The sequence below is a fragment of the Podarcis bocagei genome, assembly GCF_964188305.1.
Source record: "Podarcis bocagei genome assembly, chromosome: 1".
NCBI lineage: Eukaryota > Metazoa > Chordata > Lepidosauria > Squamata > Lacertidae > Podarcis > Podarcis bocagei.
The window spans coordinates 137,627,155-137,643,760 of NC_138125.1; the positions used below are offsets into that span (position 1 = coordinate 137,627,155).

General features: G+C 43.9%; 1 protein-coding gene across 1 annotated transcript in view; it reads left to right on the forward strand.

Annotated features, from left to right (window-relative positions):
* The window catches only part of SH3BP4 (SH3 domain binding protein 4), a 37,717-nt gene that overhangs the window by 15,832 nt on the left and 5,279 nt on the right, over positions 1 to 16,606 (forward strand). The window contains exons 2-3 of the mRNA XM_081207502.1: positions 7,974 to 8,239; positions 10,825 to 13,178. Of these exons, the coding sequence (XP_081063628.1) occupies positions 8,122 to 8,239; positions 10,825 to 13,178 (2,472 nt within the window). The 5' untranslated portion in view covers positions 7,974 to 8,121. The remainder of the gene's footprint in view (positions 1 to 7,973; positions 8,240 to 10,824; positions 13,179 to 16,606) is intronic.

Sequence of the window (16,606 nt, forward strand, 5' to 3'; positions counted from 1 at the left end):
GAGGGGGGGTTGTTTAAAACAAAAAGAGGGTCTCCAAAACTCCACTCTCCAGCACGAAATTTCCTTTAGCTAAATCTTGAAAGTTAGTGTCCTTTTTAACTCACCCCACCAAGGGTAGGCTCTCCAGCTTAGCTCTTATGTCGTTGCTTAGATCGTCTGCAAGGGGGGGGGGTGCGGACTTCCTTTTAGCACACCCCCCGGTCGTCTCCAATTCAAGGTAAAATTTTTAAAGTCCCAATCCGTCTTACTCACGGGTAATTCTTTCAGTCCAGATTTTCAAGGAAGGAAGTCAGCGCTCTCTGGTCATGGCTCGCGGCTTCGCTCCACCGAGGTAGCGGTCGACTCTCAGTGCCACGCCACCCCCGTATCCTCTCCGCAGCTTTTAAAAAGGCTCTTCGTGGATCAGGGGGGGCGCTTAAGGCACCCGCCGAGTCTTCAGTCCGCAGGCTTCCGCGCCTGCGGTTTTTAAGGGTCCCCGCGTCGCCGGCGCGGCAAAGACCCGTCCTCGGTAGAGCCGATTCCCTCCGCAGCTCGGAGGGAATCCGCCATTTCCAGATCGCGTCAACCCGGAAGTCTCAAAGTGACAATAAAACATTTGGTAGCTGCAGTAGCTTGTCTCGCCATGTTGCAGGGATGATTGAAGTAGCAGATGTGAAGGCAGAGGAACACCATTAATGACAAGACACTGATGACCCCTTTACTGTGTTGCATAGTCCTGTTTACTGTTGCACTCCCCATGTGTTTACTGTAATTCTTAAAAGCCTGTGTGCTGTGTACTGTAGCTCAGTCTCCTACTTGTCACTGGGATGAATGAGCAATATGCTATCTATCCTATAGTCTTCCTTGGTAACAATTTTTGTGTATGTGTGCCTGTTCCACCAGGATCTGAACAAGCAGGATTTCAAACCAGTTCAACTCGGTTAAATTTCAGAGGAAAAGCAGTTTTAAAGGGTTAGAACAGGGTGCTGGTACAGGCCACCTGCATATTCCTGCATCGCAGGGGGTCCAACTAGATGACCCTCACGGTCCCTTCCAACTCTGATTCTATGAAATGCAGTTGTAAAGGGACTAGACTGAAGCAGAAGGGGGGCGGGCGGGATGAGTTAGTTTTCTTGTTGGAGTATACTCCTCATGAAGAAAACTAACACAATCAGCATCATTCTATCATTTATTCAATTTGTATCCTGCTCCTGCTCCTAAAGGAGCCCGGGATGTGGAGGACACACGAATCTGCATCTTCTCTGAAATACTGCATCATACCAAAGAGACCCAATTCACATTGCACAAGCTGCAATCAGAATTGACTCAGCTTTTTCCTGGCAATGGTTAATGTTTTGCTAGTTAAAGGAAAACCATTTGTTACTGCAAGAATTTGAGATAATATGTAATGGCCTTTTCAACCATTGCTTAAAAGAATTGAAATCTGTATCCAAAGTTCCCAGTCTTGTGACCTGGCTTGCTGCCTCAGCTTGTCTGGAACACTCTTTCAGTCAGGAAACTTCCCAAAGACTCACAAATTTCCTTGGGAAACTTTACTGTTGCTCTGATTAACTGCACCTGAGAGACCTGCAGGACTGTAAAGCATTCCCACATTGCTGGAGTCCTAGACCTTCGACTAATTAAACGGTCTATGGCCTTGAAAACTGTGGCGGTATTGTTTTTGTTTGCTATTATGGCATGCATTTTGTGTTTTTACATTGAAAATCACCCTGTGATCGTCAATGTATAGAAGTTTAATAAATGATAATGGTAATGTGCAAGGTTTCCGGTTCAATACTTGTCACCCCCAGTTAGAAAGTTCTCAAACACTGCCTGAGACTTTGGTGGGCCAGGGCCAGTCGGAGAGATGTCCTTGTTTAGATGGGCCAGTCCTAAGTCTGCTTCCTAAACAGAACCCTCTACTTTTGCACTGAATGAAGCTCTTGTGCATTTCTGGAAGGGAAAAGGAGTCTCCTCTTCTTTATAGGACCAGGTTGTCATCTGACAATTGATAACTGCAAGCTCTACACAAGAGTAGTGGCCACTTTATGACACCATGATGAACCATTTCTCTTTTTTCTTTAAATTCTGTGGTGTTCTGAGTAAGGGTTGCTTCTGAGTGCTTCCTTGCAAGAGTCTTATCTTTGTCTTGTGATGACACACATTTTATGTCAGCAGTGCCGGAAAGTAAATATTTTCTTCTCAAGCTCATTACCTCCAACATTTGTTTAAAAAGATTGACTCCTTTTGATATTTATTTTATGTAAGTGTTCTTCTAAATAAACTTTCTTTTAGGATTCTTTGGCTGATCCTAATAGTGGAATTTCCAAATGATGGGCTTTTGGATTTTTCTGCACCCAGCTCTCTCTGTTTCTTGTATGCCACAACAATATGACCTGTTAGGCTTCAGACCACACTGTCCTGTTTGATGCTGTTGTCTGATCAGTTTGCTTGATGTTCTGCCGAAATGTAAGGAAAGGATTCTAATATGACTGGCAACTATCTCAACAAAAGGCATTGGTCTGGGATGCATGGGCTCAGGAGAGTTTGTTGCATTATGTTGTCCTGTCTTAAAATACATAGAGTCATAGAATTGTAGAGTTGGAAGGGACCTCAGGGTCATCTAGTCCAACCCCTGCAATGCATGTCAACCCATCTATCTTTCTCAACAGAATGTTGTTTCTGAGGACAGTCACCCAATTTAAGATGAGAACTCTAACCCCTGCCCCCTCAGAGTATTATAGTTATTGACATTCACCATTAAGGATAATCTGTTGTAGTATAATGGATTATTAACTATGTCTCCGGCTCAGATTTCCCCTCTAGCCACAAACTCAGCAGGTGCCAAGTGGCCTTCAATCTGACACCTTACGTGTCTGAATCTTATTTGCACATTTAATAATATCCCAGGCAAGATTTAATAACTGTAATTTAATTAATGCAGCTGATTAAGAACAGTACCTGACTAAAACGCTGATCTATTTTTCTTCACCCTGTGCTCTGTGATCCTTGTACTAGTTCATATCAGGCCATGGCCAAGAGCAAAATGTGTACAAGTGGTGCAAATTCTGTTGTTTCAATATATATCAACTGCTGTGGGGGGAGCTAGTTATGCAATTAGAGCTGTAAGAATGCCGTTTTCCTTCCCGCTACAGCAGTACCTATTTATTGACTTGCACTGGCATGCTTTCGAACTGCTAGGTTGGCAGAAGCTGGGACACAGCGACGGGAGCTCACCCCGTCGCACAGATTTGAGCCTTACCTTTTACCCTTTAGTAAATAGCTCTTTACAAAGACTAATCCATTCTCATTTCATATCCATCACAGTCAGCTGTGTCATTAACTGGAGTAATCCGTGTTTTGGTTTGTTCTGGCTTAGCTTTCTCCGTAGATGAGACTTGGACTGCTCTTTGCAGCGAAACTGTTTCGCCTTCTTGTGCCAGTGCAGAGGCAAAGAGCTGGCTATGGCTCCCTGCTACCCACAGTTAAGAGATGGGGGGCCAAGGGCCACACTCTTGTTTCTCTGGGGCTGCCACAGTATCAGGCATCTCTGCCATGTGAGTGAATTTGTGAAGCGTGTAGAGTCAGCTTCCATTTGGGTGTTTGGGAAGCACCATGCAATGAACTTTGACAGGTGTCAGTCACCCGACATCATTGACACCACATGATTGACAAATGTGTTGTCCCACCCACCTGTCAAAACTGATCTACAGGGTGCAATGAGATAAGGATATGTTTTTCCAAACCGGCCAACCCCCCCCCCCCCGCACATGGGTTTTACTTCCTCCCCCTTCTTAGTTATTTGCTGAACGGGATTGGGGGGGGGGGAGAGGGAACAGTTCAAAATGACAGTTTTAAACTGTCCTTGAGGAAACATGAAACAGTTTCTAGGCAACTATGGGGTTTAAGGGGTCTCTGCTTCCAGAGCAAAAGTCCCAACCCATCTCATGCTATAAATGAAGCCTTGCTCACTTTTAGAAATGGTCTTCAGGTTGATATGTTGTAGCTTAGCGTTACTGTTTAGCTCTGAAATCTTGATTCTATTCTACTGTTTTGGTAACAACCAGGTTCCTTTGAAGGCCTCTTGGTGGAGGGTTATTGCTGACGTGCTTCCTCTGCCCTGGACTTCTTGCCTGTCTCAAGCAGAGTACAGTGGTACCTCGGGTTAAGTACTTATTTGTTCCGGAGCTCCGTTCTTAACCTGAAACTGTTCTGAACCTGAAGCACCACTTTAGCTAATGGGGCCACCTGCTTCCACCACACGATTTCTGTTCTCATCCTGAAGCAAAGTTCTTAACCTCAGGTACTATTTCTGGGTTAGTGGAGTCTGTAACCTGAAGCTTCTGTAACCTGAGGTACCACTGTAACTCTGAAAGGAATGGAGAAGTCCCTGACATTTAGCAGACATAAATCTCTCTTAATTTTTTAACATAAAAATTGAATGATTATCAGTACGTTGAATATTTAATTGTTGCACATAAGATCATGGCCCTGCAGCCTGAAACTTGTGGGATGGGCTGCCAAATCTTAATATATATATTTTAATACACACCTGTACTGAGAGGAGAACACCGAGGAAAACTGGAAAATTTTGGGTGGGGAAAGTTTTTTCTAAATCGAAAAACTGGAAATTTGGGGAAAATACAAAACCAGAACCTCTTTATGTGGTACTTGGTCTTTTAGAATGAGTGATTTATGTATTTTATTAGAGTAGTGGCTTAAAATAATCCTGCTACAAAACTTGAAAACATGGTTTCAAGTTTGCTTCTTTTGAATGCAGCTTGTCAATTCAGATGAAATAAACAGGCGGAAAACTCACATCTGAAATGGCAATGTCCAGAAACCAGCAGGAAAACATTTCAGCCTGCCAGGAGCTTTGAAGGGATGAAACTGCTGAATTGCCTTTTGAACAGAAACTCAATTCTAGCACCTGCAACTTGAAATGACAAGATTTTTTATTATCCTTCATGTGTTAATTAGCTTACCAATGCCAGGATGTGTGTCTTAACACCAACACAGCCTTGTTAATCATTGCTGTAACTTGCTTTTACATAATTATTATTTTCTGTCCTTTTTGTTTTCTTCTGACGTCAACTCCATTTCTTCCTTCCCCCATATTCATGCAAGCACTGTGTTTGCATCTATGCCTGCCAATTTATTGCAGTCTGCAGATGAGGACTAGGCCATGTGAAAAATAAATGTGAGATTTTAGCTGCAGTTCATTCATTATCAGCTTTGTATTTTTGCAGGGGTGAAACTGGGCTTTCTTTCACCCTGACACACACCTGTGCGGACACACCCACCCCTCAACAATATGTTCTTAAAGGTGAATATTGCATAAAAAGTAGGCAATATATTGTTTGACATTGTGTCTGTTATGGCATGGGCAGCTTCCAGAGGCTTCAGCTGAACTCAAGATTTGCACTCTAAGGTTTAGAAATATTAAGAAAAACTTTTGCCATAAATTTTGAAGCTTAAAAGTTCCCCCATGTTTAACTTGTCTTTAAAAGTAACATCCTGACCTCCACAGCCTATAACATGACCAATTCTGAGAAAGGAGGGAAAAAAGGGTGTGCTAATGTTTGTTGTTTGAAAGAGGCTGGGGAAAAGTTAGTATCTCCAAATAATACAAAAGTGTGTGTGTGTGTGTAGATCTCCTCAGAGAGTAATAGCTAATTTGAGGAATCCTAAGAACTCTTATGACTGTATGACCAAAGAGAAAATGACCGTCCCTTCCAATAAAAGTAAATTGTTTGTCAAAAGTAGAGCTTCCTTGTACAGCAATTGTCTATCTGAGGTTGGGTTTTGACTTGGATTTATTTAGGCAAAGGATCATTCAAAGGCTGTATTTCCATACGATCAACCTAGACCTTCTGGTTCCCATTTAAAATGTTTTGGGGTTTGTTTGTTTTTCTGTATCTTTGAGGATTCCTTTTAATTTTATTTTTGTTTGATTAGTCATTTCAGGAGATGATGCTTTCCTACGTATTAAAAAATAAAGTTTTTTTTAAAAAAAACATTTAAAGGAAGCCATCTCTCCCATTCTTATTTCAGGCATCGTGATATATTGGTATATCACGATGTTTAGCTGGTGATATATTGCGGTGTTGAAAACCAGATATCACCCAACCCTAGTTGGCACTTTGCAAAATAAACTGGAAACATCAGCAAACTATTAATAAAACAAACCCCTGGTCTTGGAACCGAGGGAGACACTGTGCATGTGGGAGGCATCTTCACTCTCATGATAGTGTAAGGAACTCCAACCTGAACCCAAAGATGTGCCCCAGTTTACGCAGAAGCTTCTGCATGCAAAGGCAGGAGGACGACTGCTGTGGAATTTCCCTGCCCAATAGCAATAGTTTAACGGTGCCAGCATGCCTTTAATAGCACTGACCAGTGCTTCTTCGCTTCTGCTTGCAATTCTTTGGATCCAACTCGTTACCTTTAGTCATTAATACGCATCTAATGTCATTGTTGAGGGACGCGGGTGGTGCTGTGGTCTAAACCACAGAGCCTAGGGCTTGCCGATCAGAAGGTCGGCGGTTCGAATCTCCACGACGGGGTGAGCTCCCGTTGGTCGTCCCCTGCTCCTGCCCACCTAGCAGTTCGAAAGTACGTCAAAGTGCAAGTAGATAAATAGGTACTGCTCCGGCAGGAAGGTAAACAGTGTTTCCGTGCGCTGCTCTGGTTCACCAGAAGCGGCTTAGTCATGCTGGCCACATGACCCGGAAGTTGTACGCCAGCTCCCTCGGCCAATAAAGCGCTGCAACCTCAGAGTCGTCCGCGACTGGACCTAATGGTCAGGGGTCCCTTTACCTTTAATGTCATTGTTACTTAACTGAAACAGGAGTTGAATGTTCCTATTCATAAACAAGGACTTAAGTGGAATAATTTTTGTTAAGATTGCTGGTAGTGGTTAAAGGTTTTGACCAGGGGCATCATCACAGCAGTTACTAGGCATAAAAGTAATTGTCGCTACATTTTATGCACCTGTTGGTACTAGGATACTAAATGTGGGAAACATTTATGGAGAGCAGTCAAGCACTCTGGCTGAGAAGCACTGGTAGAATAACTACTTTGGGAGTGGCTTGGCTACATAGCTGGTTAACTGTTCACACCCTGGACAAGTTGCTGGAAAATGTGACCATCTATATTTCCTTGTGTTTTCACCTGATGAATTGCATTTCTCCTTTGGATTTTATCTATGCTAAATCTGAGCAGTGGTCCAAGCCAAATTGCTGGAAAGACTGATTCAGTAGTGTGAAAAGTATTCATGAGAATCTTGCGGAACACCCCAAAGAAATATATCCCATTGGTGGGCTGCTTATTTTGAACTAGGTAGAGTACGGAGAAGGTCCTCTCTAAGGAGGAGATCTCTGTGTCAACATAACTTAGATTCTTGTAGCCCAAACTTACTCTGCTTAGACGGTAGTTCAGTGCAGTCCTGGCCATGTTGAGCACCAGCCAGCATGATCAGTGGTCAAGGATGAGAGGTGTGGAAGGCCAGCAAGTTCTGGAGGGCTACAGGTTTATTGATTGTTCTACCCTGGCCAAAAGAAAACAGATTGAATAGGAACCATTATGTTGCTTTGGAAAGGTATACTGGTCAAAACTGAAGTCTGCCTCTGGTCATACTGGATATATATGGGACAGAAAACCTTCTATACTAGAGTGACTTGAGCAGGTGTTGTAAAGAAACTTACCCCTCCTTCAACATATTTTAAAGTCAGTAATATGGAACTTTGCAGTGGGGAAACAGGATCCTATAGCGCCCTCCCAGCTTTTGCCTGATGGCTGCATGAATAGCCAAAAGTAGATTATTTGAGTTTCCCCCACCATTTGTTGTAGTAAAATAATACACTCAGATGTGTTTTTCAGACTATAAACTTTAGAGTGAAATTGGAGAAGTTTTCTACAACAGACTCTAATGTCAAAGTTGGAAATGCTTAAGAGAAACCATGTTGTAACTCTTCCACTCTTTTTCTTTTCAGATTTGTCTCAAGTTGTAAAAAAAACACCCCCCAAAAAACAAAGAGCACCCTAAACGCACTGGTAGCTTAAAGCTTCTGAAGAAAAATGGCACAACTCTTGTAGAGAAGATGGCCCACTAGATTCTCAGGGAAGGGCACAAATCTCAAGATGGCGGCTCAGAGGATTCGTGCTGCCAATGCCAGCGGGCTCCCCCGGTGCAGATCTGAGGGGACACTGATTGACCTGAGTGAAGAATTTTCTGAAACCAGCTTCAGTTCCGTCAAAGGTGAGAGGGTTTTTTGTACGTAAGTTGGAGCACCAAAACTGAAGTGCCTACAAGAGAAGGGAGTCTGGAAGCACCATCACAGTAAAGTCACCAAACTAGCTCAGTAGTCACCAGTCTTTTCAGACCAGTGGGCATATTTCAAATTGTGAGAGAGCACTGGCAGCACCAGTCACAAACTAGCAGCTATGGGGCAGGGAGCATGGTATAATAAAAAATGGCTACCATGGAGAGCATGACATAACATAAATCAGAAAGACAGCCAGCCCTGACGACCTTCTGCCTACCATGGGAAGTCAGCTACATTCTGCTGGTCCTGATTGCGGAGATCAGACAGTGTTGATTTTGCGCATGCACACCCACCAGTGCTGTGTAACGGCAACAGGGAGCATTCCACAGTACCTGGAAAAACATGCAAGGCAGCCACACCATATTGACTCTCATTTCATAGAAGTTGCTTAGTAGGTTTCTGTGCATTTTGCCCCATAACTTTCTGGAAGGACTAGACACTTCTTTTTTCTTTTTAAAAAACGAAAGGTTAAGAGTTTGGGACCCTTCCCAAGGAGCAGCAGTGGAAATCTTCAGCGGGGTTGGTGACCCCTGCCCTAGCTCATGCTTTTTGCTCTTGTAGCTGGCCACATGACCCGGAAGCTGTACGCCGGCTCCCTCGGCCAGTAAAGCGAAATGAGCGCCGCAACCCCAGAGTCGTCCGCGACTGGACCTAATGGTCAGGGGTCCCTTTACCTTTACCTTTATACCACCTGAGGATCGCCAGGCAGTTTACAATATAAAAGTAGAAAAATGCATAACATAGTAACAAACAGAAAAGACAGTGCCCCCCCATATATGCCCCCCCAATGTCTGAGTGGGTATCCAAACAAGGTTGGTGTTTATATGAAGTTTGTTCAATTCCAGCAAGGGCAGTAAGGTCTTCAAAGCATTGCATAATAGATGTTGAACATTTATCCTTCCATGCCTGGAGCGGAGAGTGTGTGTGATCCTACACATGTGCATAAGTGAGCATTAGGATGCTATTTATGTGGCTTCCCGAAGCCAGCACACTGCATGGGCATGCAAGGATTGACATATGTACAGGGTCATCACACACAATGCTCTTTAAGCCAGCAATACTTTTAATTCTACCATGAGGAGCCTTCTGTATAGGATGTGATGTGTGAATTGGCCTTAAGTTCTGGTTTTCTTTGAAACTGGACCCTACATTCAGCCACATATGAGAGTGTTTCCTTGCTGATTTATTGCATTGTGTCTGGTGGAAAGTTGGGATAGAGATTTATAAACAGATGTGGACATTTGGACTGGGTGACTTTAGGGTTCCTTTAGGCCCTAAGATTAATGCGCTGTCTCCTTTAATATGCTCAGACGGTGATTATCTAGTAACCCAGATTTGTGTGCATTAAGACCTCTAAGCTTCTCAGCCGCAGATGAGTATCTTCATTTCTCCCTACTCATTTACATCAGCTCTGCTTTGCTTTGCCCTGCTCAGCAGTTATCTTCCTTAAGAATAATGGATGCAAAGCATTCCTTAAGTGTGGCTTTCCCCCTTGTCTAAGTTACCTTGAAGCATTAACGTTCTTATCATGCAGCAGCTTCCTCCCTTGGTACGTGGTGCTCTGAGCCTTCTTCGGCAATGATATAACACTTTGCCTCTTTGCTGTAAGATTTAATTCCACTTAAGATTCAGCAACGTGGAATCTCATATTTTGTTTTTCCTTTGAATTTATTACTGTGAGCCTTTGAGATCAGGCCATCTCACTACTGAATGTGTAAGCCTTCCTGCATGGACAAATTATCTTCCATGACTTGGATAAAATTTGCACTACCATTAAGGCTCTGTTAACTCTTTCCAACCTGGAGCAACCTGCATTTCAGTACTGGAGAATGTGAAAGAATGTGAAAGTGGATGGGGCCCTCAGGTTTCCGCCAGACCTTCACCTATGCAGCTGTTTGTTTAGATTTGGCTCTTGCTAGCCTGGAATTGGATTTGTAAGTTAATGAGGCAGTTGTTTAAAAAAATAACTATCTGATATAGGAGTAACCTGATACTTGCAAATGCTTGTACAACAAATACTCGTTAAAGCCTTGTATAACAAAGCTGAATCAGTTCATGGCCAATGTCATTCTCAATCAGCTTCTTTTTCCATTGTTGTGTGCCACTGCCCACATTTAGCACAGCGTCTCCTTGTGGATCTAGTGATGAATTTGCCCACACATTAATCTCCAAATCTGCAAGTAGTTAACTCAAGCATATCACACCCTTTTCCCAATAGAGATTTACAGTGCAATGTATGCACATCTATTCATGTCTACTCAGAAATGAGCCCTACTGAGTTCAACAAGGCTTACTCCTAGGTAAACTTGGTATAAGATTGCAGCCTTTGTCTCTAATAATGCAGAATCCATTAATCTCTTGAAAAATAATGTGTGTGTGCGCTCGCATGTGTGTGTTTATGCATGCAAATATCCTGATTCAGAGTACAAGCAAAAGAGCTACAGTATAATGGTGCAATGCTGGTAGATGGTTGTTCTTACCTGCTATTGCTCACTACATTATGCTTTTTGATTTGCAGTGCCTTCTCCTAGTGCCTTGATGATAGACAATCCTACGTCATTTGGAAATGCAAAGGAAGTTGTAGCAATTAAAGACTACTGCCCCAACAATTTCACCACCTTGAAGTTCTCCAAGGGTGACCACCTTTATGTCTTAGATACCTCAGGAGGTGAGTGGTGGTATGCTCACAATACCACAGAGATGGGCTACATCCCAGCCTCCTACGTTCAGCCTGTAAACTACCGGAACTCTTCATTAACGGACAGTGGAATGATAGACCATCTGCTTGAAAGCTCCGATGAGGGAGCCAAAGAGCTTGACCTGCTTGGAGACTGGACAGATTTAAACCTGAGCTTAGCCAAAAACAACCCTTTTATGAATAACATGCAGACTAACCCTTTTCTGAATGGGAATTTGCAGATAATGCCTGATAGGAACAAGGATTGCTCCCACCAAACCACTGTGGATTTGTTGCTGTTTGACACAGGGGTGCCCACCTTTACAGGGTCAAGTTCTGCAACTGACAGCAGTCTAGGTAACCATCTTGATGAGGGTCCATCAATGAATGGATTTGAGTTTGAGCAGCCAAGCAGGCGGGACAATCCTTTTTTCAGAAGCAAGCGCTCCTACAGTTTATCGGAGCTCTCCGTACTCCAGGCAAAGTCAGAAAACCCAGAATCCTCAGGCTTCTTCACAGGGTTGAAATCTCCTACCCCAGAGGAATTCCAGAGCAGAGAAGACTTCCGAGCTGCATGGCTGAACCATCGAAAATTAGCAAGGTCTTGCCACGACCTGGATCTGTTGGGCCAGAACCCTGGTTGGGGTCAGACGCAACCTGTGGAGACCAACATAGTTTGCAAGCTGGATAGTTCTGGGGGAGCAGTTCAGCTTCCAGATACAAATATTAACATGCGTCTTCCTGAAGGGCATGTGGGTGCTGGCGACACACAACAAATCTCCATGAAGGCTCTCTTGGACCCCCCTCTTGAGCTCAACAGCGACAAGTGCAGCACCATCAGCCCTGTGCTAGAGATTAAGCTGAGCAACATGGAAACCAGAACCCCCATCCTGCTGGAGATGAAAATTTCAGCGGAAGTGAAGAATGACCCAGTGAGCAAGAGTTTGGTGGGAGTGCAGTGCCTGCGCAGCGACATGAAGGACGGTCCATACACACCGGTGCGACTTGGCTGTTGCTATGGAGACACCATCCAGGTTCAACTGGAAAACCTGGAGCCTTGCATGTACATAGCAACTGTGGCCCAGGGACAGAACATTCCATATCCTTACACTGTCTGGGATTACATTAGTAAAAAAATCACAGTTGGAGTCTATGGGCCAAAGCACATACACCCTTCTTTTAAAACTGTGGTGGCCATCTTTGGACATGATTGTGCCCCCAAGACACTGTTGGTGAATGAAGTTACACGTCATGCGCATTGCACATCGGCAGTGGCGCTGCAGTTGTGGGGGAAGCACCAGTTCACCTTAGCGAGGCCGCAAGACCTAAAGCTGTGCATGTTTTCAAACATGACTAACTATGAGGTAAGAGCCAGCGAGCAGGCAAAGATCGTGAGGGGCTTCCAGATGAAACTGGGCAAAGTCAGCCGCCTCATATTCCCCATCATGTCACATGATCCCAACGAACTGTATGACTTCACCCTGAGAATACAAGTCAAAGATGCTAAGGATGCCATATTGACTCAGTTCTGTGTCCAAACACCACAGCCTCCTCCCAAAAGTGCTATCAGGTCAACTGGGCAGCGAAGGTTCCTGAAAAAAAATGAAGTGGGGAAAATAATCCTGTCTCCTCTTGCAACCACCAGCAAATACCCTGTCTTCCAGGATCGGATAGTGGCAAGCTTAAAATATGGGAAACTACTGAAAACTGTAGTGCGGCAAAACAAAAACCATTATCTCTTGGAATATAAGAAAGGGGATGCCATAGCATTGCTAAGTGAGGAGAAAATCAAGTTGAAAGGTCAACTCTGGACAAAGGAATGGTACATTGGTTACTATCAGGGTAAAATTGGTCTTGTCCATACCAAAAATGTTTTAGTTGTTGGGAAAGCCAAGCCGAATTATTTCTCTGGGCCCGAGCTCACCACCAGTATGTTGCTGGAGCAAATCCTGCGGCCTTGTAAGTTTCTCACCTATATCTATGCTTCAGTAAGGACTTTGCTCATGGAAAACATTAGCAGCTGGCGTGCGTTTGCAGATGCTCTGGGATACAGCAACTTGCCACTTGTTTTCTTCTGTCGAGCAGAGCTGGACAGTGAGCCAGAATGTGTGGCTTCTGTGCTGGAGAAATTGAAAGAAGACTGTAATAATTCTGACAGTAAGGATAGGAAATCTTTCCAGAAGGAACTGATGTCAGTAAGTATTCTGGTTTTTGGAAGTGTTAAATCAGGAATGGTCACCTGGTTTCCAGCATTCTGTTGTGTTAAGAGCTCCCCTGAACAGGCTGAGGGGAAAATAACTAAGGCCGTGAAAGCTGCTGCTTGTTTCTAGCACAACTGAGCACCCAAACCAGCTCTTCTTCACTGTTGCCATATACTGTATTTTTCGCTCTGTAAGACGCACCAGACCACAAGACACACCTAGTTTTTGGAGGAGGAAAGCAAGAAAAAAAATATTCTGAATCTCAGAAGCCAGAACAGCAAGAGGGAGCGCTGTGCAGTGAAAGCAGCAATCCCTCTTGCTGTTCTGGCTTCTGGGATAGCTGCGCAGCCTGCATTCGCTCCATAAGACGCACACACATTTCCCCTTTATACGAGGGAAAAAGTGAGTCTTATAGAGGAAAAAATACGGTATTTAAGTACCACCCAGGTGCTTCTCAAGAAACGAGGGTGCCTGAGGTAATGGCTGAGCGTCCCCTTGTACATTACTAATAGCACAATCCAAACAATGTCTACTTAGAAGTAAGTTATGATGAATTCAACAAAACTTACTTCCAGGTAAATAAGTTTAGGATTGCAGCCTTGATTGTGTTAGGCTGCAGACCTAAACTTGGAAGTAGCTACCATTAAGATACAGAGGGGCTTACTTAGGAGTAATCATGATTAGGATTGGGCTGCTATCCATTCTGCTTTCAATGACTGAAGTGCAAATACATGGCATTGTACAATATGCATTTCCTTGCCATTTTTATAAACGTATCTCAGGTGATTAAATCAAGAGACAATCACAGAAAAATCTTTGACTGGCTCCCTTCCCCAGCTCAGAGGTGCATTTTTAGGATTAAGTAACCGCAGGTAAATTTCATCTTTGGGTTGTATCCCCCTCCGAAATTGCTCATTAAAACTTTCCTTCAGTGAGCAAGGAAGTGCACTGCAACTGACAAATTGAAAGCCAGGTCTCTCGGGATTTGGGCCTTCTTAATAAAAGCGCTACTTTTTTCATTAAGTAAAAATGACCTTCCAGAAATCCATCTTGTGGAACCAGCGATATAATTATTTTACTTCTTCCTCAAGAGTATAGAAAACTCTGTGTGCTCAGGGAAGTGTTATACAGTAGTTAACCCCCATTTAAAGCTGCAATCAAGCTGCTCCCTTTGTAAAAAAGAATGTTTAAAGGAAACTGAACACCCAGTGTCTAAAACCATGATGCACAACACATGCCATATACACAATACATGTTGATTGGTTTAATTCCTACAAGAATTCTACCTTAACGATGAAAGGTCTTTTAGAAGATGGTATAAAGTGCAGGGACGCGGGTGGCACTGTGGGTTAAACCACAGAGCCTAGGGCTTGCCGATCAGAAGGTTGGCAGTTCGAATCCCCATGACGGGGTGAGTTCCTGTTGCTCGGTCCCAGCTCCTGCCAACCTAGCAGTTCGAAAGCATGCCCAAAGTGCAAGTAGATAAATAGGTACCGCTCCGGCGGGAAGGTAAACGGCGTTTCCGTGTGCTACTCTGGTTTGCCAGAAGCGGCTTAGTCATGCTGGCCACATGACCCGGAAGCTGTACGCCGGCTCCCTCAGCCAGTAAAGCGAGATGAGCGCCACAACCCCAGAGTTGGCCGCAACTGGACCTAATGGTCAGGGGTCCCTTTAGGAGAGTATAAAGTGATGGTTGCCTGAAGGGGAATCCTTAGGTTAAGCTGCTGTGATATAGAATGATGAGGAAGGAAGGAAGAGGGTGTGAGCAAAGGACAGGAGGGAGCTCTGCTTTGCCAGTGGGAGTAGCGCAAAAGTTCTCAAAGGCCTGATGGTTGTGTAGTGCCATCAACGCAAATGAATTATCAGATTACCTGGATATTCTCCTTGGCAGGATGTTAAGAAGTGTACAAATAGGGGTTGTAAACTGGAAGATACAGTGGTACCTCAGGTTAAGTTCTTAATTCGTTCCGGAGATCCGTTCTTAACCTGAAACTGTTCTTAACCTGAAGCACCACTTTAGCCAATGGGGCCTCCTGCTGCCGCCGCACCGCCAGAGCACAATTTCTGTTCTCATCTTGAAGCAAAGTTCTTAACCTGAAGCACTATTTCTGGGTTAGTGGAGTCTGTAACCTGAAACGTATGTAACCCGAGGTACCACTGTACTACTTCTGCCTGCTGGGAAATCAACTGTTGGAGTTCATGGGGGAGGAAATGCTCTAGAAAGTCAGAAGATGAGTTGGTTGCCCATGTCCTGTAGGCCTGTGAAGCAGAGCAAGAGCAGGGCAAGAAGCCAGACTATTCAAACTCTTTCAATGGCGTTAGGGGACCCCCCCCCTGGAAATAGGGCTCATTTCAGGCTTGGTTTTGGAGTTTGGGGGAACATGTAGAAGGCAGCATGTCTGCCTTAATAAGATTAACTTCCAGCTCCCATCATTTCATACTGAGACATAAGTGTGTGGTGCCCTGACTATCACTCAGCTTTTAATGGCTTGGGGGGAAACTTAGCGGGGAGAGAATCCGCTTTGTTTAAGAATTGAGGGCCCTTGCAATGGTCCTACCATGCCTAATATGTCCATACCAAAAAAAAAGAGAGTTCCTTGGTGCAGGAACATGTTGTCACTCCACTACCTATAAGCTGCTTAATATCCAATCAGCTATTTGGAAATGAAAGTTTGCCCACTTTTGAGGCATTATCTAAATATTGAAGAGTACATACATTTGAATTACATTCTTCCGGCACTTCTTTTGAAGTGTGGCTTTTGAATTTAAGCTATTCTTCTTTGCTATGCTGCCTGCTGCTTTGGTGTAAAGCAGGAACTTCAGTAAATGCTAAGGAAGAGCATTGCTACTACTGTGAAGTAATAGCCAAGTGCCAGGCAAATGGTAACTTTAGAGCACACAGAAGAGATCCACAACCTCTTCCCCCCCCCCCCAGAAATTGAAATAGTACAATTAGGAGGAATTAAAACTCCTGTTGTCAAATTTGCTAATCCCAGCAGGAGTGTAGTAATCACTTTTAAGAGCATGTGGGCTATAATGTAATTAATGCACATTATTGAAGGCCAGACCACAGGGATTCTCCTGTCTGTGCTGCATATCCTAATGCATAAGCTAGTTTTGCAGTGCCTTTGCACACACGTAATTAAAATAGGATATTTACATTTAATTTAATGGAATAGCAAGGTCCTAGAATAGAATATCAGAATTGTAGAGTTGAAAGGGACTCCGAGGGTCATCTAGTCCAACCCCCTGCAATGAAGGAATCTCAGTTAAACCATCCATGACAGATGACCACCCAACCTCTGCCTGAAAACCTCCAGTGAAGGAGAGTCTGTTTTCCACTGTGCATCAGCTCTTACCATCAGCGGTTCAGTTGGAATCTCCTTTCTTGTAACTTGAAGCCATTGGTTCAGGTTCTACCA